This window comes from Loxodonta africana, chromosome 11, assembly GCF_030014295.1.
Source record: "Loxodonta africana isolate mLoxAfr1 chromosome 11, mLoxAfr1.hap2, whole genome shotgun sequence".
Lineage (NCBI taxonomy): Eukaryota > Metazoa > Chordata > Mammalia > Proboscidea > Elephantidae > Loxodonta > Loxodonta africana.
In genome coordinates this window covers 3,488,774-3,511,237 of record NC_087352.1, presented here as the reverse complement: position 1 = coordinate 3,511,237, position 22,464 = coordinate 3,488,774, and the positions used below count along the sequence as shown (strand labels likewise).

General features: G+C 53.1%; 1 protein-coding gene across 1 annotated transcript in view; it reads right to left on the bottom strand.

The window, feature by feature from the left end:
• The window catches only part of RYR1 (ryanodine receptor 1), a 134,551-nt gene that overhangs the window by 2,086 nt on the left and 110,001 nt on the right, over positions 1-22,464 (bottom strand). Inside the window, exons 88-99 of the mRNA XM_064293608.1 lie at positions 16,283-16,624; positions 12,866-13,669; positions 12,069-12,133; positions 11,339-11,492; positions 9,645-9,731; positions 8,350-8,601; positions 7,331-7,461; positions 6,351-6,393; positions 3,959-4,089; positions 3,807-3,867; positions 2,593-2,739; positions 2,169-2,303 (exon numbers count right to left, since the gene is read on the bottom strand). Coding sequence (XP_064149678.1) covers positions 2,169-2,303; positions 2,593-2,739; positions 3,807-3,867; positions 3,959-4,089; positions 6,351-6,393; positions 7,331-7,461; positions 8,350-8,601; positions 9,645-9,731; positions 11,339-11,492; positions 12,069-12,133; positions 12,866-13,669; positions 16,283-16,624 — 2,352 coding nt within the window. The remainder of the gene's footprint in view (positions 1-2,168; positions 2,304-2,592; positions 2,740-3,806; positions 3,868-3,958; positions 4,090-6,350; positions 6,394-7,330; positions 7,462-8,349; positions 8,602-9,644; positions 9,732-11,338; positions 11,493-12,068; positions 12,134-12,865; positions 13,670-16,282; positions 16,625-22,464) is intronic.

Sequence of the window (22,464 nt, the reverse complement as noted above, 5' to 3'; positions counted from 1 at the left end):
CAGGGCGCGCGGGCGGAGGGTGCCGGTCGGGAGTCGGGGTCGGGCCGAGACAAAGGAGGTGCAAGCAGAGGGGTCGGGGCCGGACAGGGGAGGAGCCGGCGGAAGGTCGGGGCGGGACGCGTGAGGTGCGCGCGGAGGGGTCGGGGCTGGAATGGGGAAGGCGCAAAAAGCTTTGAGCGCCCAGTGGAGGTGCCGTCATGACCCAGCCTGGATGATCAGAGGAGGCTTCCTGGAAGAGGAGACACGTGTGAGCTGAGCCTTGAAGGAGGTGTTAGGTGAGGGGGAGGTGGGAAACAGTGTTCCAGGCAGAGAAAACCACGTGCTACATCACCACTGGGGAGGGAGGAATAAATTTTGCTGCTGTGAGGAACTGAAAGAGGTTCAGAGAGGCTGGAAAATAGAGCCCGTGTGAGCCAGAGCCAGGAGAAAGAGGAGGTGGGGCCTAGTCGCAGAGCTCTGCAGGCCCTGTCCCTGCAGGGCTTCCTGTAGGAGGCGGCATTTGAGTTGAAAGGTCAAGTAAAGGTTTGTGTGTGTGTCAGGCTTGGGGGGGGGCAGAGTTAACATTGGGTGCAAAGAGCCTAAGTCGGGAGGAAACTCATGGCATTAGGGGAACTGAAAGAGGGCCAGGTGGTCAGAGATCATACAGCAAGAAGGACTGTGGTTACACTCAGATAGGGCCAGCTCCTACCAGGCCTTGTGAGCCACGGTGAGGGGATTGGATTTTAATCAGAGGGTACTGAAGAGCCAGGAGAAGGTTCTGAGCAGAAGGGAGCCATGGTCTGCCTGGCACTTGGGAAAGACACCACACTTGTTCTCTCTGTGTCCCCCAGAAGTAAGAGAACCCAGCTTGTCTTGGGTAAAAGCTGAGGGCAGGGACTGCGGTGGGAGCAAGGCTGTGGGCAGGCAAGACCAAGTCGAGCAGGGGCTCAAATGCCAGGTTAGGAGCCGGGCTTAGTCCTGAGAGCAGGGGCCCATAAGCCAGAGTACAGGACCCCTTCTGAGACAATCCTCTGAAATGATCCTTTCAACTGTAACCCAGGCCACTAAAAAACCAAAACTAAACCCGTTGCCTTCGAGTTGATTCCGACTCATAGCAATCCTGTGGAACAGGGTAGAACTGCCCCACAGGTTTCCAAGGAGTGGCTGATGGATTTGAATTGCCGACCTTTTGGTTAGCAGCCAAATGCTTAACCACTGTACCACCAGGACCCCGATTGGGGTTATGACCACCATTAGCAGAATAGAAATGAAAATATAAGTATGCATTGCATGCTGGGACTTTGGGTGAAACTTTTAAAGATAATGATGATGGTAGCTAACATCTACATAATCCTCAATATATGGCTGGCATTATTCTAAGACTTTTATTCCTCAGATGATCAGGGAGGACCATTTAGACCTAAAACCAACCCCATGAGGTAGGCTCTAGCATTACACACCCATTTTACAGAAAGGAAACAAAGGCATAGGAAGGCTGTGTTGCCTGCCCCAAATTACACGGCTCGCACGGCTCGTAGGGGCCAGGCACTCTGCTAGAATACCTTTCCAATACTAATATTTTTTAAAAACTCAAATAATATTAAAACAATGGCTAACATTTAACCAGTAACAAGTTCCCATCAAGTCGATTCCGACTCACGGCGACCCCGTGTGTGTCAGAGCAGAGCTGTGCTCCGTAGGGTCTTCAATGGGTGATTTTTCAGAAGTAAATCACCAGGCCTTTCTTCCAAGGTATCTCTGGGTGGACTTGAACTGCCAACCTTTCCATTAGCAGCTGAGCATGTTAACCGTTTGCACCACCCAGGGACTCCAGCTAACATTTATTGAACACTTACGTGCCTGAGGAGCCCTGGTGGCGTAGTGGCTAAGAGCTCGGCTGCTAACCAAAAGGTTGGCAGCTGGAATCCACTTGGAACTTGGAAACCCTATGGGGCAGTTCTACTCTGTCCTGTAGGGTCGCTGTGAGTCGGAATCAACTCGATGGCAACAGGTTTGTTTTTCGGTTTTATGTGCCTGGCGCTGTTCAAAGTACTTTACATCTATCAGTTCATTCGAGCCTCCCAAGTCTATGAGGTAAGTCCTATTATGAGCCCACTTTACTGATGGGAAAACTAAGGACCCGGGAGGGTCAGAAAGTTGCCCAGGAGCATGGGGGGCGGGGGGCTCACCGTCATCATGTCGTCGCACTTCATGTCGGGCTCGTCCTCGTCCTCACTCTTGTTGTAGAATTTGCGGAAGAAGTTAAAGGCCACCACGGTGTACAGGTAGACCACCACTGCCAGGAGCCCCACGGTCATCACCAGCTGGGACAGGAAGGGGGCAGGGCAGCACCACACTCAGCTTACCCCTCTCCCGTGCCCAGTCTTGCCAGCCCTTATCCTGCTTCAGCCCACTTGGCCCTCATCCCCTGGGCCTTACTTCCCACACTTGTCCCAGGCTCAGTCCGCCTGCCAAGCCTTACCCCTCACCAGTGCCCTGGCCAGTCCTCAGCCCCTGGCCTTCACCCCTCCACCCGGTCAAGCCTGCCGCCTCATCCCTGCCAGCCCACACCCCTGGTCCAGCCCTCCATCCTCACCCAGATCCCGTCCACACCTGTTTCCCATTGTGGGTGACTGAGGAGAGAATAGTGCGCAGTGTCTTGACCCCCATGGCGATGTCCAGGAGGTGGGCGGCGAAGAAGAAGTTGTTGTAGTGGCCCAGAAGCGACATCACCATGTACCAGCCCAGGTACAGAAAGGACTGGGGACACAAAGGTCAGAGTCAGAGAGCACGCAGGGCCAGGCGGGGAGCCTTCTGGGTGCCAGGCCCCACTCAGGAGGGTCAATGGGCCTGACATTCTGGATCTCTCATTAGGGATTTGCCTACCTGGGTAGTATATAGAAACGAAATCACTGTGTGACCTTTGGGGACTGGCTTCTTTCACTTTACTCTGCCGTATGGGGTCACTATGAGCTGGAATCAACTTGATGGCAACAGGTTTGGTTTTGGTTTACCTTTATTGGTTGGTACTAGGGAACTCTGGTGGTGCAGTGGTTAAGAGCTCAGCTGCTAACCAAAAGGTCAGGAGTTCAAATCCACCAGCTGCTCCTTGAAAACGCTATGGGGCAGGTCTACTCTGTCCTGTAGGGCAACTGTGAGTCGGAATTGACTCGACAGCAATGGGTTTGGTTTTCTTCACTTAGCATAACGTTTTTGAGGTTCATCCCTGTTGCAGATGTATTGGGACTTCATTTTTTTTTATGGCTGGATAGTATCTCATTGTAGGGATAAACCGCAATTTGTTTACCCACCCATCTGTAGATGGGCCTCTGGGCTGTTTCCACTGTTTTGGCTATTGTGAAAATTGCTGCTGTGAACACTTGTGTGCAAGGATTTGTTTTGAGTTCCTGTTTTCATGCCTCTGGGGTATACGCCCAGGAAAGGACACAATCTGGGACACTCGAGGTCAGGGTGCATTTGAGAGGATTAGGGTGCTCTGGGGTCAGGGAGCTGTCTCTGGCTGGGGAGCATTTGGAGGCTCAGGAGCACCCTGGGCTGCTGACCCACTCTGAGGGAGACAGCATCCTGTGGGGAGCTGGGGGGCCCTCTGCTGAAGGAAGCAGTCTGGGAATTCAAGAACACTCTGGGGGAGTCGGAGGATGTTCTGGGGGACAGGTTGCACTCTGGGACATGAGGAGTCTAGGGGGCCATGAGGTACCCTGGGATCAGAGGTAGACAGGGGCCCAGAAGTCATTCCTTGGTCAGGCACACCTGGGGCTAGAGCCCCCCAACCCCCAGAGCCCTCCCCACCATGGGCTTCTCCTCACATTGTCTGTGAAGATGACCCCGAACTTCCAGATCTGGTACTTGACATCAATGGACATGAGCCTGCATGGGGGGTGATAACCAGATGCCCGGGAGTCAGACCTGGCCACCTCCCCTGGCTTCCAGGCCTGCGCAGCAGGGCCGCCCGGCTCACCAGGTGAGCAGCCCTGGCGGTGGCTTGGGCTTCCGCTCGTTGTGGGCGGTGATCTCCAGTGTGGCCAGGTCCATGCCCAGTAGCTCGGCAATCCGCTCCCGCCCGTAGATGTCACCATGCTTGTCCAGGACCTGCGGAGGAGAACCGTGGCAGTGCGGGCATGGCCGGGGGCGAGGGGTCACGGCCTGCTTAAGGGCTTCTGGGGACACCTTGAGCTTTGTGTGGGAAATTGGGGATGCATTTTTTTCTGGGGAGAAGGGATCAGAGCTTTCTCCAAGGTCCTCAAGGGGAGGGTCCAAAAGTGACCTTCACTGGCCAAAGTAGTGCGGATAACTTATGATTTTTAGGCAGACAGACAAGGAAGTGAGGTGCTGTGGCTGTTCAGTAGTAGAATTCTTGCCTTGCATGCAGGAGGCCCAGGTTTGACTCCAGCCCAATGCACCTGATGCTAGCTAGCCACCACCCTTCTGCCAGTGGGGCCTTGCATGGTGCTAGGATGTTGACCCGGTTTCAGCAGAGCTTCCAGACCGAGACAGACTATGAAGGAAGGCCTTTTGATCTACTTTCAAAAAATCAGCCAATAAAAACTTTATGGACCACCAAGGTCTGATCTGCAACCAGTCGTGGAAATGTGATGACTCAGGACCAGGCAGTGTTTCATTCTGTTGTGTTTGGGGTTGCCATGAGCTGGAGGCTGACTGACAACTAGCAGACAAGGAAGCCTATATAATTCAGCCACTGTCACTTCTCTGAGGTCACTTCCTTCCACTTGCCCCCTCAATCACTCTGCTCCAGCCCAGAGGCCTCCTCACAGTTCCTCAAATATGCCAGTTCCTCAAACACATTCCTGCCTCAGGGTCTTTGCACTATCTGTTCTGCCGAGGGCTATTTTGCCCCAGATTTCCACCTGGCTCACTCCTTCACCTCCTTGTTAAATAGCACAACCTTTCCTGACCACCCTACAGAAAACAGCCGCCTCTCCTGACCTACACGACACACTCTCCATCGCTCTTCACTGCTCAGTTTTTTTCTACACCTACAACCGCCTGAACATTAGAAATGTGTTTACCATCTGGCTTTCCAACGTGAACATCAGAATCACTGATTTGCTCAATGCTGGGTCCCCGGTCCCTAAAACAGTTCTTGGCACACAGTAGGTGCTCAATAAATATTTGTTGAATGAATGAATGATGGTAACAGCCAACCGTTACCTAGTGTTTTCCTGTGTGCCAGCTACTACTTGTGTAGTATCTTCACAACAACCCACTCTGAAAATGAGGGAAACTGAGGCACAGAAGGTCGACACAGCTCGGAGTAGAAAAGCAGGCAATCCGGCTGCAGAGTCTGTGCACTTGGAGCGTATGCCTCATTTCCTCCCTCACGAGTCTTTTTTTTCAGGTGAAATTCACATAACACAAAATTAGCCATTTTAAAGTGAACAATCCCATGGCATTCAGGACATTCGCAATGTGGTACAAACGCCACCTCTATCTGGTTCCGAAACATTGTCATCATCCCAAAATAAAAGCCCAGAAAATAAGCAGTCACTCCTCATTACCCCTCCCTCCTAGCCCTTGGCAACCGCCAACCGTATTGTTCCTGTGGATTTCCTTATCCTGGAGGTGTCCATAGAAATGGAACCACGCAACATGTGGCCTTTAGGACCTGCCTGCTTTCACTAAAATGTTTTCAAGGTTCGTCCACACGGTAGCACGTATCAGGACTTAATCCCTTTTTAAGGCCGACTAATATTCCATTGCACGTATATACTGCATTTTGCTTATCCATCCATCTGCTGATGGACACTTGGGTTTTTTCTACCTTTGGCTATTGTAACTAGCGCTGCTGTGAACAGTCATACACAATGATTTGTCTGAGTTGCTGTTATCAGTTCTCTCGGGTGTATACCTAGGATTGCAGTAGCTAGATCGCAAGGTAATTAATTCTATGTTTAATTTTTGAATACATAACTAATATTTATTGAGCAGTTACTCTGTGCCAGGAGCCCTCGTGGTGTAGTGGTTAAGATCGTGGCTGCTAACCAAAAGGTCGGCAGTTTGAACCCACCAGCCGCTCCTTGGAGACCCTATTATAGGGCACTTCTACTCTGTCCTTATAGGGCTGCTAAGAGTTGGAATCGACTGGACAGCAATGCGTTTGGGTTTTTTGGTACTCTGTGCTAGGCACCATGCTATGCACCTTACACGTGTGAGCTCATCTGAGAGGGGTGTGATTATCGTGTCCATTTCAGGTGGGGAAGCAGACCCTTCTCAGAGAAGGCAAAGCCCTTACTCAAGGTCACACAGCAAGTGCTTGGCAGTGCTTGGGTGGCCTGGTGGGGGGAAGGGACCCAGCTTGGGAAGCTTCCATGTCCCCATCTACGATCACTCACCTTCCGCTTCACAAACTTGTCCCAGTAGTTGCTGGGGAAAGACCTGCCGAGAGAGAAACTGCAAGGTGTCAGAGGGAAAGGGACAGGAGCCCCAGCCAGGCCTGGATGATTGGAAATTCCTTTCTTTAGTACGGAGCCTTGGTTCCAATGCTTGTTTCCCCAGGAGCTCTGCACACTGGGGGCTCATCTCACTCAGGGTCAGGCTCTAAACACCCCACACCAGGTGAAGCTCAGCCGAGGTCAACCATGACCCCCCCCCCATCACCTTGGGTGGAGCTCAAGCGAGGCAGGGGGCTTGTGTTCAGAGCCAGGATGTGTGGATGGACAGCAGAACTACTCTCGTGGGGAGGTTTTCGCATGTGAGGTGGGGGGGGGCTCCGAGTCGGTGGTCTGGCCCTGTCCCCCGCTCCAGTGAGGTGGGGTGCGTTCTCACACTGCTTTATTTAACTTTTAAACATTTTGTTTGATGATTCTTGCCCCTTATTCACCAGTTTTCAGACTGATGAGTTGATGCCCTAGCATCTGGTGTGTGTGTGCGTGTGTGTTTGAGGAGTGTGTGTGTGAAGATTTAAGACCGTGGTGGCCCAGTGGTTAAGAACTCTGCTGCTAACCAAAAAGGTCGGCAGTTTGAGCCCACCAACTGCTCCTTGGAAACCCTAGGAGCAGTTCTACTCTGTCCTATAGGTCACCATGAGTCGGAATAGACTGGACGGCAATGGGTTTACTGGCCCCACCCTAGACTCACTGAACCGGAATCTCCATGGCTGGGGCCCAGGAATCTCCAGGTGTCACCAGCACCCCTGTGGTATTTAATGTCAGGGAAGTGTGTCTATTTTATGGAGACAAGGGCTAAGGCTTGGGAAGAAACGAGTTAAGGCCCAGCAGTGACTGGAGCTCCAGTTTCTGAGGCCCAGGCCCGGGCTGGAGGGGAAACCGAGCCCCATCCCCCTGTCCTTCCAGACGTGGGGACTGAGTCATACGGTGTGTTGAGCACCAGTCGGTCCCACTGCCCCTTCACGTCGTCATCCTCAGGCTGCTCCGTGATGTAGAGGCCGTCAAACTCCAGCTTCCGGGCCAGCTCCTTCTCCCGCTTAAAGATCACCAGGGGCACCTAGATTGTGGGGCAGGGACAAGAGGTTGGGGGCGGGCACCTCAGTGAGACCACAGCCTCTGCATAAGCCACGGGATGGTGCTGGAGCCTGTGAGGCCCCACATCTGAGTAGCATTCCCAGAGCCCTAGGGCCAGGGTGGAGAGGAGCGGGCAGAGGGGTGGGGCCGGCAGGGGGAGGAGCGGGCAGAGGGGAGGGACAGCCAAGGGCAGGAGAAGGGGGTCTTGGAGCCCAGAGGACGTGCCTAATGCTGCCTGGGGCTTCCCAAGGGAGAGAGGTCTGAACTCGGATCTCAAGGATGAATAAAACAGAGGGGGGCAAAAGGGCGTGGAAATGAGGCAAAGCCTTCCAGACATAGGGAACAGCATATGCAAAAGTTGTAGGCTGAAAGAGAGCTGTTCATTCAATAGAAGTGTCAACGTTCGCTACAACAAACCTCACGGCACCCGAACTGAAGCTGTCATAACACACCTATGAGGCATCACAAGACCCAAGCACGTCTAATGTCAGGGCCACCCCCCTCCACCGTTAGCACCCATGTTCTGAGACCCCACAGATCTTGACTCCCCAACTGACCAACACGCACAAAATCGGCGTTTCCAATGAAAAATCTGCGTCTCTATCGAGAACTTAACATCCTGATGTGCACAGGGCACGGGCCGGGTTGTCTAGGACCCCGTCTCCTCCGCTAGGACCCACATCAGTTCCCAGGTGGAATGTCGTCCTTCTTGATGACCCAGTTGTGCACACAGTTTCTCAGCCCTCCTGGCCTCGGGTCTCCCCCGTCAGAGCCCCAGCCCTTCCTGACCCCAGCCTCAGGCTCCTGGATTCCAGCCTCTGCACGGGGTCTCCCCTCTAGCTCCCACCCCAGAACTTTGCTCGTGGCCCACCTTGAGGCAGTTGTAGCCAATGATGCAGAGAAAGGCTACCAGGGTATGCAGCAGGCTCAGACAACGCAGGGCAGGCTCCATGTAGCCCGTGCTCTCCTCCAGGAAGTAGTACACCATGTTCTCATCCTCGTCGCCCTCTGCCTCCTCACCGGCCCCTGAGCCCCAGCCGGAGCCTCCGCCAGAACCCGCGCCTGTCAGGTCCCCTGCTGCTGAGCCCTCCATGTCATCCTCCCCTGGTGGGGAGTCTGAGACCTGAATTGGGGGCAGAGGTCAGTCAGGCAGGGACTCCCTTGACATCTGCGTTGCCATCCTCAGAACCCACTAACAAAATTAACAGCTTCCATCAAAGAGAGTGGACAGGGTTCCCATCAGACCCAGTCTTGATGGGACTGTCAATCAAGATCAAGGGGCGGGCCTAGGACTCTAGCTAGCAAATCAGACTCTGTCCTGGGAATTTGAGTATTGAATTGAGTGACAGGAGGATTGAAAAGAGGTAGAGTTGATTTGTCTTGATAGTGAAGCCCTAAAGAGACTGACCACTACTATTACCACTACTGATGATAGCAGCTAACATTTATACAGCACTTTCCACATGCCAGGTACTGTTTTAACTGCTTTACACATATTCATTCTTCTTTAAATCCCCACAACTCCAAGCAGTAGATACTGTTATTACCCCCATTTCATAGATAAGGAAACTGCGGCACGAGGAGGTTAAGCAATTTGCCTATTATCATGCAGGAGTGGCTTGTGGAGCCAGGGTTGGATCCCACAGTATCCATGTTTCAATCACTCTCTTATTATGCTTCTGCCCTGTTATCTCGGTCATTGGCATGACCCCAAGAGCCCGTGTATTGTGATCTAGATCCCTGGCATGACCCCAAGTGCTCCTTGGTCTTTCGGAGGCCAGGTTCTTAACCCTTTTCCTTCCATTCTGTGAGATGCCCATTTCCTCTTCCCTACAAATTTCTCTTTAGCTTAAGTAAAAACAAAGCAAAGCAGTTTAACTGAATGAGTGGGTGTCACAGAGAGATGGGGTTGCGTATCCAGTGGCACAGGAACCCACATCCAGTTCAATGCTTGACCCTCACAGGTGCTTGCGCATCTGCCCCAGATGAACCCGGATACCCACATCACCCCCATGGGGGTTCCAGGATCCAGGTCTCCAGCCCAAACCCTCCTGGGAACCCTGCCCAACATCTGTCCCTTCACTGTAGGGGCCCTGGGAGCTTGTTGGGGGCTGAACCTCCCACCCCACGGCCTGGGTAAGAGGGACCTTTTCTCATGACAAGCACCTTATAAAACAGCAAGATGAAGTTGATGGCAAATGCCAAGAAGAGGGCAAGGAACCGCAGGGTGTAAAAATTCCGAGAGAGGTAGTTCTAAGACAAGGAGAGAGAGAGAAAGAGCTCACCACCCAGAATTCAGCCCATCATTCACCCACAATCAAATCACCTGGGTCCTCAACTCCCGGTCCCACAACCTCCTATTTATTGAGTGCTTACTGTATACCAGGAAACCCTGGTGGTGCAGTGGTTAAGTGCTATGGCTGCTAACCAAAAGGTTGGCAGTTCGAATCCACCAGGCACTCCTTGGAAACTCTGTGGGGCAGCAGTTCTACATTGTCCTGTAGGGTCACTATGAGTCAGAATTGACTCGACGGCAACAGGTTTGGTTTGGTTTTGGTACTGTATACCAAGACCTGAGTTAAGTGCTTTATATACATACCAGTCATTGTCGAGCCGATTCTGACTCATGGAAACCCCATGTGTGTCAGAGTAGAACTTTGGTCCACAGGGTTTTCAATGGCTGATTTTTTGGAAGTAGATCAACAGGTCTTTCTTCCGAGGTGTCTTTGGGTGGACTCAAACCTCCAACCTTTTGGCTAGTGGCCAAGTGTACTAACTGTACGCACCACTCAGGGACTCCTTTATGTACATCCAAAACCCAAACAAAACCTGTTGCTGTCAATTCCAATTCACCGCGATCCCACAGGACAGAGTAGAACTGCTCTATACTGTTTTCAAGGAGCAGCTGGTGGATTTGAACTGCCAACCATTTGGTTAGCAGCCTAGATCTTAACCACTGTGCCACCAGGGCCTCCTTTATATACACGAGTTTGTTTAATTCTCACTACAATCCTATAAAGTGGGTACTACTATGTACTGCCCCATTTTACAGATGATGAAACTGAGTCTTGGGGAGGTGGGGTGTCTTGCCCAAGGTCAGAGAGCAGGAAAGTGGCAGACCTGAGATTTGGACTCAGGCAGTCAGGGTCTCAGTCCACACTCTCAACCACTGCTATGCTGCTTCCCGCAGGAGGTTACCTACCTCAGGCAGGAAACATCTTCCATTTCTCCTTTCCCCTTTTTCTCTCTCCCTTTCCCTCCATCCCTCATTCTTCCTATGAATCCCTACTGAACCACTTTCTGCCCAACAAGTTCATGTCAGACTGGGCCAGGAGAGAAGACAGGCAGACCGAGTCCTGGGCCCTACCCTTCCAAACTCCCTCTCTTCTTGCCTTCGATGAGGAGGAGAGTTCTTCCCCAGGTACCGTGAGAGCTCAACTCCCACCTCACCAGCGCCCATAGAGGAGCTGGGGCTACCATAGCAGCTTAGACCAGAAGGCTGAGAGCCAAGAACCTGGCCATGGTGGGAGGCCCAGAGCCATGGCCTCAGCTGGATTTAGCTGCAGACAGAGGACAGGGTGGGAGATCTAGGCAGGCAGGCCCGGATGAGCAAAGGCGTGGAGGCTGGAATGAGGGTCATGAGCAGGTGAAAAGCCAAGAGACGACCACCTGAAAATGCTGCCATGTGCCCAGGTCCTGGCTGGGGACACCTCTGCCCTCTCCCCAGCCTGGGTTCTTCCCAGAGATACACCTGGCACAGGTGCAGCTCAAGAACAGGGTGGGGAGGGGAAGGAGGTGGGTGTAAATGCCGGGGTCTCCCTGGGAGAGGAAGTTTCAGCCTGTCCCTGTTGGGTCCTCACCAAGAATTTCACCCTCTGCACTTCCAGTTCTCCCCAGAATTCCATGCCCCCACCCTTGGCTTCCTCCTTCTTTGGTGGGGGTGTGGGGGGTGCTGTCTTCTTGGGGGGCTCTGGTGGGGGTTCGGGGACTTCTTCTTTCTCCCCATTCTCGGCACTGCAGGGTGTGACACACAGAGAGGTCAGGAGGTGTCCAGGCAATGCGTTCATTCATTCATTCAAAACCATTCACTAGGGACTCATCCCACATCAGGTGCAGGACTGGATGGTGCTGGGGACTTAGGTGATAAGACAGCCCCAGGCTCTGTTCTCATGGGCCTCTGCAGTCCAGCTGGGGAGGCAGACCTGTCACCAGGCAGTGACAGCCTAGAGTGGTCAGGGGGTTGTAGGAGACCAGAGGAGACATCTCTTCATCTCAGAGGGGATGTCAAGGTGGGCTTCCTGGAGGAGGTGTGTAAGCCAGGAAGGAAAGAATGCAGGAGACTAAGGTGAAGCATTAGAGATGGTGTTCCAGGTGGCAGGGAGAGCACATACAAAGGCCTGGGGTAAGTGGGGAGCACTCATTTTTCTAGTCTCTTTCATGTGAAAGGTCACTATGTCCTCAGCAGCACCGGGCTGGGTGCTGAGGACACAGGGTGACCAGGACAGCCTCTGGCCCTGACCTCAAGGGGCTCCCTGTCCAGGAGGGAGGCAGTGATAGGGGCTGGGCCCCATAGGTCCCAAGGCCACTCACTCGGCTTTCTCAGGCTCCGGCTCAGGCTCCGGCTCTGGAGGCAGCTCCTCCTCCTGTCCGTCCACCTGGGGGCAGGGCAAGCATCAGGGCCTTCGAGCCCCCACCCCAAGCATTTCTCAATGCTGACCTACTGTTCCCCTCTGTCTCCCTTTCTGTTCATTTCCCTGGGCAACCTAAGCTTCACAGTCCCCCACTCCCGATGCAAGAGGGATTATGATTTCCATTTTACAGAGCGGAAACTGAGGCTCAGCAAGGGTCAGCGTTTTGACCAAAACACCGCACAGGGTCAGGCCGACTCCAAGGGGAGCTGTCTCCCCCCATCCCCAGAGCATCCCAACACCTTGACTACCCAAACCAAAGGCCTGGGAAGCTTTGGTGTTGTGCCTGCACACGCGCACACGCGCGCACACAGGCTTAATTCCCCATGACCATGAGTATCTCTGAAGGTTTGTCTCTCCTAGTGTCACTGACCCTGTCTTGTGAGCTTTTATTTCTTGGTCCGTTTTCCCTCTGTCTTGGTCTCTGCTCTCTCTAGGTATCTTCCTCTCCCAGAAGCACTACCTGATCATTGAGTCCTTTCTCCGGGTCTCCATCTCTGAGTCTCTTTGTCTGTGTGTTTCTTACCCCTGTCTTTCTCTGAGTGTCTCTGTCTTTCTCCTCCTCTGTCTCTGTTCCTCTCTCTCAGGCTCTTCGTGTCCATTACGTTCATCTCCAACCCCCATCTCTTAGTCTCTCTTCCTCCCTCCCCCACCCCCAATTTCTCTCCAAGATCCAGAAAGCCCCACCCGCACTCTCACCCCCAGCTTCCTCTTTAGGATGGGGGAGCCCTCCGGCGTGGGCGGCTCGGCTGGCGTCGTGTCGCCCATGTCCCCGAGGCCGCCGGCCCCTTCCGGCCGGAAGGGCCCCCCGTCGGCCACAGCCACCGTCCCATCGGCGCCGCCGGGCCCGGCCTCGCGCGCCGCCGCCTCCTCGTCCTCAGCGCCCTCTGCCGCGTCGCCGGCGCCCTCGCCCGCGCCCTCGCCGTCCGCGTCGTCTCCGGCCCCGGCCGGCTGCTCTCCGTGCACCTCGTCGCCCGTGGGGTCGGGCATGCCGGCCAGGAGCTCCGTCACCGTCACCTTCTTGGCACCCTCCACGAGGCCGCCGCCGAACAGCGAGCCCCAGAGCAGGCGCAGCGCGCCCGCTGCCGCCCCGGCGCCCGCCGCCCCCGCGCGCGTCGCCGCCGCCGCCAGCAGCCCGGCCGCCGCCGTGGCCGCCTCGCGGGCCGTCAGTCGCCGCAGTCGCCGCACGCGCCGCCGCAGGCCGCGGTAGCTGAGGCCGCGCAGGGCCCTGCCGGCCGCCGCCGCCACCCGCGCGCGCACGCCCGCCACCGGCCCCGCTGCGCCCTCGGGCCCCGCCGCGCCCGCCTCCGCGCCCTCGACGCCCGCCTCGGCCGCGCCCTCGTCCTCGACCTCCTCGAGCTCGCCCTCGGGCTCCGAGATCTGCGCCGCGATCTGCATCTCGAAGATGGTGTCCTCACAGAAGCTCACGAACAGCTCCATCTTCTCGGACTCGCCGCCCTCGTTCACCACGTCGAAGATGAACTGGCGCTTCGACTCCTTCACCTGCGGGCGGAGGCGGGGGGCTTGGAACCACAGCGACCATAGCGGCAGCGACAAGCGTTCCCGTGGGGATGGGCAGTGCTAAAAGCATTGTTGCTGCTAAGAGTGTAACTAGCAAACCTATGTAGCGCTCACCCTAGGCATTCTAAGGAGCCCTGGTGGCACAGTGGTTAAGCACTCGGCTGCTAACTGAAACGTTGCGGTTGGAGCCCACCAGCTGCGCCAAGGGAGAAAGATGTGGCGGTTTGCTTCTGTAAAGCTCACAGCCTTGGAAACCCTATGGGGCAGCTCTACTCTGTCCTATAGGGTCGCTGTGAGTCAGAATGGATTTGACAGCAGTGGTTTGGTGTTTTGTTCGGTAGGCATTCTAAGCACTTCAGTAAGGCCAGGCCCTGTACCACCCAGTGTTTTATAGATCTTAATTCATTTTAATCCTTACAAACAACCCTACAGAGTAGGAACTACATCATGCCCATTGTACAGATAAGGAAATGGAGGCCCAGAGAGTCATGTGCCCAGGGGGATAATGTAGGACCTGAGTTATAGATGAAATGAGCTACTAGGGGCTGAGTTGGATGTTAGAACAGCGGCTGGCACCTAATAAATACCACATAAAAAAAACCGTTGCCAACGAGTCAATTGTGACTCATAGCCACCCTGTAGGACAGAGTAGAACTGCCCCATAGAGTTTCCATGGAGCGCCTGGTGGATTCAAACTGCTGACCTTTTGGTTCGCAGCCAAGCTCTTAACCACTGTGCCACCAGGGCTCCGAGTTCCACATAGCGCTGGCTATTATTGCTATTATCTGGCTGCATGACGGCCGGGGTGTATATGGGCATCCGTGGATGCTTGATAAGCACTGGGAAGCGGGGACCAGAAGGAGTGAGCAGGGGGACGTAGGTGTTTGGAGGAACAACACTAAGGGAAAGAGCGGGTCTGTGGGGAGCACATGAGGGGAAAGAGTGGAGGTGGCAGCGAACTCCTACAGTGCGTACAAGAAGTGAGTGTGACAGACCCGTGTTGAATGGCTGATGCAGGTGTGTGTAGACATTCCGGGTGCAAGGATGGTGCAGTCACGTGTGGGCCAGATGCAGGGTGAGTGTACAAAGATGCCCCAAGGGACACAAGTGTGCCAGAACTTGAGAGTTCCTGTGGAGTACGTGCAGGGGCCCTAGGGACTGAGGGAGAGTCAGCTGTGAGGAGGGTGTGATGGCACAGGAGGATGTCGGAAGGGTGGGACTCTTGGGGCTTAGTGTGTATGGTGGACATGGGTACATGGGCAGGCATGAGAGAGCCTGGGCCATAAAGGGGCTGGAATATGGGAGGGGCCTGCCAGTCATAGGGTCCCTGTGTGTGAGGGGGGCGTAAGCGTGCAAGGGGGACTCAGGAGACAGTATATAAGAGGCCCTGGAAAATGAGGGCAGGACTCAGTGTGGGACATGAGCACTGAAGAGGAGACACCAGGGCCCGGCTATTGAGGAGGCACGCAGGCCTGCTGGGCTACAAGTGGAAGATGGGACGGGATGTGCAAGAGCAAGCAGGATGCAAGTGCAGGTGCTGGGGACCTGTGAGGAACCAAGGAGAAGTGTGAGCTTGAGGGGCACACAGGCTTGGCGTGCAAGGCCAGTGTAACATGAGGGCTGCCAGGGCAGTGGTGCGGGGCTGAGGGTGTGTAAGGGGCATGTGGGGGGTGCCAGGGTGGGGGGTGGAAGCCACAATCTCTGTGTGGGCACTGGGCTGGGGGTGTGCCAGGGCCACGTGTGTACACGCTAGTGGGAAGTGTGTGGGGGTGTTGTGGGCTGAGCACGTGAGGGAGTTGAGACAGGGCACAGGCACGTGGGGGCCCTGTGGATAAGCGTGAGAGTGGTCAAGTGTGCAGGGGTGATTATGGGTGTGCCAGAGCTCCAGTAAGGGCAGGCCTGGGTGTGTGGGGGTTGATGAGTAAGGAGTGATCGGTCACATGGTGTGCCAGCCCTGCAGGAGGGCACGCTGACAACCTCAGAGGAGTGTGGAAGAGACATGCATCCACATGTGGGACCAGAACAAGTGGGGTGGACGTGGTGTGCTAGGACCTCAGAGGGCATTTAAGAGCACATGGGATAACTGGCGAGGGGTGGACCAGCATACTAGAGCACACCAGAGCCCACAATGGGAGGGTGCAAAAGGAGTAGGCCAGGACCAACAGAGGGAACACCAGGGCTGCTGGGAGGGCAAGCAAAGTAGGCTCAGGTATGTGAGAGTGTGGGTGTCATTGCCCCAGAGCTACCAGAGCACGCCAGAGCTTACACGGTGAGTGTGCAAAGGGTAGGCGTGCCATGCAAGAAGCTACAGTGAGGGCACACTGGGTGTGCTGCATTCCTGCGTGGGCAGACTCTGCAAGAGGGGGACATGAGTGGGCCAGGGGTGTGTGAGGGTACAGCAGGGCCCATGCATGGGTGCAAAGGGGTGAACATGGGCTTGCCTGGGTGCAGCCAGGGTCCAGCAGGACCTGCGGGCAGATGTGCAAGGTGTGCACAGCCCTATGTGGACTCCAGGCGTGCAAGGCGTGGGCACGGGCATACCCAGGCACACGGAAGCCCCGCAGAGCAAGCATGCACGTGCGCGGGCCGGCTGACCTGGGGCATCTCCCACTGGGCGCGGTTGGTCTCTGAGATCTCGAAGTAGATTCGCTCGATGCGGCGCGAGGCGCCCATGATCTCGATGCGTCCCAGGTAGGGTCGGAAGTACTCGAGGATGCTCTCGGCCAGCTCGAGGAAGTTGCGCAGGCGCGGGTCGTGTGGCACGTGCTCCGACAGGTTGGTCAGCAGCACGGCCACGTTGAAGCCGATGTCGCGGGCTGGCTCCTCGAAGCGGTTAGCAAACTCGTCGCAGTTGATCATCTCGTTCTCGTCCGCTTCGGAGCAGGAAAGCAGGAACTGGATTTCTGGTCCCGTGAACTGCTTCTGGCTGTCCATGGCCTGGGGGCGGGAAGGGGGGGTCAGCGGGTGGCAGGCGACTCAGCGCTCTTCTGAAAATACCTGTGGGCTTCCCATAAGGACGGGAGAGTCCAGAATCACAACACCAGCGCCAAGGCTGACACCAGTGGGCACGGGTAAGGGTGTACCGACCACTAAGATACTGAAACGCTGCGTTTCAACAGAGCTGAGTCGCCACCCACTGTAAGATGCATTCCATTTCAGAGATGGTACAAGGCACAAAAGGTGCCTCTTAGAACTGATGCAAGTTGGTACCTTTGTCACAACTGGCAAAAAGACATCGCGCACCCTCTCCCAATGCCACCCCAGTGTGCCCCTCCAGGCCCGCTCTCCACCCTTCCCCCTCCTTGATGCTCCAGTGGTCTAGGTCTAGTCTCCGTGCTCTGGCTGCCGGTGGGGTCCGGCCAACTGGGATCAGGGAAGAGGAGAATGGAGCTGTTTTCACCTCCTTGGCTTCTCCCCTGTGCTGACCGGCCCCTAGCTCAGAGGTCCTGCAGGGACCTCCTCTCCACACAGCCCCTTCTATCTCAGGGCTAGGACACTGCTCTTCCCTCCTGGTGGAAATGCTCCCAGCCACTGTTAACTCCAGAGGACTGCCCCCACGCCCATACCTTGCCCAACCCGTAAACCAAACCTGTTGCTGTCCAGTTGAGTCTGACTCATTAGGACCCTACAGGACAGAGTAGAACTGCCCCATAGGGCTTCCATGGCTGTAAATCTTTATGGAAGCAAACTGCCACGTCTTTCTCCCTTGGAGCAGCTGGTGGGTTTGAACTGCCAACCTTTTGGTTAGCAGCCGAGCACTTAACCACTGCACCACCAGTGCTCTGTACACCCTGCCCATAGCTTTATAAACAATGAAGCAAACCCAAACCAGTTGTCCCAGAGTGGATTCCAACTAATGGCGACCCCATGTGTTTCAGAGTAGAACTGCTTCTGACCTTCTGGAAGTAGATCTCCAGGCCTTTCTTTTGAGGCACGTCTGGATGGATTCGAACTGTCAACCTTTCAGTTAGTAGCAGACCTCTTAACTGTTTGCACCACCCAGGAACTCTTAGCTTTGTAAACACCTCCTTTGTTAAACTCTTCTCAGCTTATTCAGTTTGCCTGGGGAGTGTTCAGGGCCCTGGTGGCACAGTGGTTAAGAGCTCGGCTGCTAACCAAAAGGTTGGCAGTTCAAATCCGCCAGCTCCTTCTTGAGAACCCTACGGGGCAGTTCTACTCTGTCCTGTGGATTCAATATGGGTCCGAATCGACTCATGGCAACGGGTTTGGTTTTTTTGGGGGGCGGGGGGCTGTGTTCTCCTGGTACGTTGACTGATACACTCCACCACGTCAGCCCCAAGACCAGAGGCATCAGCCCCACTCCTGTACCAGATCATATGGAATCCTTAGTAATGTATTTGTACTAATGATACTTGTAAATCGTAACTCCCATATATCACTCCTACTTTTCCTTTACTACTCTATTCTCAACAAAGTTATTGATATAAGTTCATGAATACTAATTATCACAATACTGTAGCTAAAACACCAGAAAATTTGACAATATCAGCAACTATTAAAAACACTCACAGCAAGGAAAACAACAGCATGTGCCTGTAGCGCATAGAGACAAAACCACGTGATTCCAAGTGTCACTGTGGTTGAGTGACAGTGACGGCTCTGACCAGAGCGCGTTAGAAGGTTCAAAAAGTAAGTTAGCATAGAGTTTTGGCCTTGTAGGTAGACCTATACATGTAAGCTGGGCTTACGAAAAATGTTTTTGTTGTTACAACTAACTACAGGGATTTTTTTATAAAAAATAATAAATTTCTGCTGACATACCGCACAAAAATTTTTTAGACAGCCATTTGGGTGTGACCCCCTCTGATAGCGTCACCCAGTACAGTCCGCACCCCTGCACTCCCCTAGTGATGCCACTGAAGGAGAGATCCCTTTCATGTACCTCCGCCACAATTTCCAGCAACCAAATAATTCAATGACATCTGGCAGAGCGGAGGCCTCTGACTATCAACTGGGAACAACCGCTCATGTCCACACCACCCAGAATTAACAAATGCTCACAGTGACTGTTCTTCACAAACAATATACAGTATCATCCTACGCATTTTTTAAATTTGTTGTTAGGTGCTGTCCAGTCGATTCTGACTCGTACAAAAGAACAACACGCTGCCCAGTCCTGTACCACCCTCACAATTGTTGCTATGCTCGAGCCCATCGTTGCAGCCACTGTGTCAGTCCATCTCATTGCGGGTCTTCCTCTTTTCTGCTGATCCTGTATTTTACCAAACATGATGTCCTTCTCCAGGGACTGGTCCCTCCTGATAACATGTCCAAACTACATGAGATGAAGTCTCACCATCCTTGCTTCCTAAGGAGCACTCTGGTTGAACTTTTTCAAATTTAGGGAATTGCTAATATAATCTGAAACTTGCCTTTTTCACTCCACTGTATGTTTTCAACGTCTCTCCACGTTGATTTGAATATGTAGACCAGACACATCCATTTTCACTGCTGTATAGTATTCCTTTTCAAGAAATGTATCATTTGTCTATTCTGATGATGGACATTTAGGTTGTTTCCAAATTTGCATTTTACAGACAACACTTTCGTTGGAGATTCTTGTGCTGATTTCCTACACACTTTTGCAAGAGGCTCTCAAGCATTTCTAGTCATGACTTGCAGTAAGAATGTATTTTACAATATGACTCAGAAAACACACAGACACGTCACCAAAACACACAATTCATGACCCAATTCTGACTTTTACTATGCAACACGCTCTGCAGTGTTTTATTTCATTTTTAAAGGTGCTGTTATTAATTTAATGACCTGCAGAAGGGTTGCGACATGCAGTTTGAAAAATGCGGCTTCGGGGTGTGAACAGAAACAAAATTTTCTGGCTCTAAAAAGTGCTTTGTAAAAAAGCCAAGAGCTTTGCAAAATGCTTTCTAAATGAGTAACATGCTTTGCAAATCATGAAGGGCTGTAGAAACCACAGCGCAGAGGCACAGTCACACAGGAACACCTCACCCTCTACCCCCACCCACCGACCCACCTCCCCTCCTGTGTGATGTAGTGTGACACTGCCCCTCTCAAAAGCCCACCCCCCCACAGGAGCTGGGACCCTACCCCTCCATTCACTCCTGGACTCTGATCTTGGGATTTGCCGTTCTCTCTTTGGCATCACCCGTTTGCTCAACCTCTTCTTTTGAAAATACCTTCTTCTCTGACTGTTGTCTTTTTCCTTTGCTGCAGCCCCTGTCTCGTCCAGACCTCTGAAGGCTGGGAGACCCCAGCGTGTGGTCCTGTATCCCCTTCTTGAGAATACACTTTCCGTGGCGACATTATCGAGGCCCAAGGCTCTGAATGTCATCCTACATCAGTGATCGCCAAGTCTACATCCCCAGCCCTGGCTGCTCCCCGGAATCCAGACTGACAGCCGAAACCTTAGCTGGCATTCCTTTGTGGATGTTTACTGGGCACCCTGGTGGCACAGTGGTTAAGAGTTCATCTGCTAACCAAAAGGTTGGCAGTTCCTGACAGGGAACACAACAGAGAACCCCTGAGGGAGCAGGAGAGCAGTGGGATGCAGACCTCAAATTCTCATAAAAAGACCAGGCTTAATGGTCTGACTGAGACTAGAGGGACCCTGGAGGTCATGGTCCCCAGACCTTCTGTTAGCCCAAGACAGGAACCATCTCTGAAGCCAGTTCTTCAGACAGGGATTGGACTGGACTATGGGATAGAAACTGATACTGGTGGAGAGTGAGCTTCTTGGCTCAAGTAGACACATGAGACTATGTGGGCAGCTCCTGTCTGAAGGGGAGCTGAGAAGGCAGAGGGGGACCGGAGCTGGCTGAATGACACAGGGAATACAGGGTAGAAAGGAGGAGTGTACTCTCTCATTAGGGGGAGAGCAGCTAAGTGAACATAGCAAGATGTGTATAACTTTTTGTATAAGAGACTGACTAGATTTGTAAACTTTCACTTAAAGCACAATAAATTAAAAAAAAAAAAGTTGGCAGTTCAAGTCCACCAGCTGCTCCTTGGAAAACCTATGGGGCAGTTCTATTCTGTCTTATGAGGTCTCTATGAGTTGGAATCAACTCAATGGCAATGGGTTTGGTTGGATTTTGAATGGGTACCCCAAATTGGAAGTGGCCACACCTGAACTCTTGATTTCTACTCTAAAACCTCTCCTCCCACAGTCTTACCCATCTCGGGAAGAGCATCACCACCCACATAGGTGATTAACTAAAATCTTTGAGTCATTTTTGATTCTTCTCTTTTATCTCACTGCCCACACCTGATCCATCAGCAAAACAGAGGGCTCTGCTTTCCAAATAGATCCAGAACCCACTAACTTCTGCCCCCTCCGTGGTCCCACCCTGGTCTGATCCCCCCTGCCTCCCACCTGGACCATTACAGCAGCCTCCTCACTGTCTCCTGGCCCCTTCCTCCTCCCACAGTCTGCTCCCCACACCAGCCAGAAGGACCCTGAGAACACCTGAGTCAGGTCACATCCTTCACCCACTCAGAACTCTACCTTGGCTCCATCACATTCACGTTAAAAGTCAGTCTCCCTGCAGCCAACCAGGCCCTGCACAGCCTGCCCCCCCCCGCCCCCAACCTCTCAGACTTTATCTCCTCCTTCCTTCCCATCTACCACCCTTTGTAGCCACACTGGCCTCCTTTCCATCCCTCTTGTTCCCACTTTTCAGCCTTTATACTTACTGGCCCGTTTGCCTGGGGCACTCCCACTGTTACACAGTGAATTGTGTCCCTCCAAAATATGTTGTAAATCCTAACCCACCAGCCACTCCAAGGGAGGGAGATATGGCAGTCTGTTCCCATAAAGATTACAGCCTTAGAAACCCTATGGGGGCAGTTCTACTCTGTCCTACAGGGTGGCAATGAGTCAGAATCAACTCAGTGGCAATGGGTTTGGTTTTTTTTGGTTTATACCTATGTTTATAATCCCATTTGGAAATGGGTTTTCTTAGTTATGTTAAGAGGCTTTATCAGTGTAGGGCGAGTTTTAAGCCAATCACCTTCGAGATATAAAAAGAGATCAGGCATAGCAAGCAAGTGGAGTTGGGGGAAGATAAATGCCATACCACATGAAGACCACCAAGAAAACAAGGAGCACGGACCTTTCCCCAGATTCGACAGAGAGAGAAAGTCTTCCCCTAGAGCTGGCACCTTGAGTTTGGACTTCTAGCCTCCTAAACTGGGGGAAAATAAATTTTTGTTTTTTAAAGCCATCCACTTGTGGTATTTCTGTTATAGCAACACTAGCTAACTAATACACCCACCCTCACCCACCTTCACGTGGCACCTTTCAGCTCTTAGCTTAAATGTTCCCTCCTTAGAAAGGCCTTTCCTGACCACCCAACTTACAGCTCTTCCACACATCATCCTGATCGTTTCCATCAGGTCACATATAACCTGAAATGATTTTGTTTGTTTAGCGAGTTATTTCCACACCAGCTCCTGGAGGGTGCGGATCTCTGTCTGTCGTGTTCACTGCTGCACCCTTGGCACTAGACCAGTGCCTGGCACACAGTAGGTGCTCAGTACATACTTCTTAAACGAGGGAAGCATCATGAACCTGGGAAAACTTCTGAACTTTGTTACACTTTCTGAAAATTAAAGTCTTTTTTTTTTTTTTAAACCTTGAACATGCCTCTTAAACCATAAAGAAACAGAAAAGTATGTTGTAGAATACAAAGATTTATTTATAAAGAGTTTGGGAAACCATGTTGTCTTAGTCATCTAGTGCTGCTATAACAGAAATACCACAAGTGGGTGGTTTT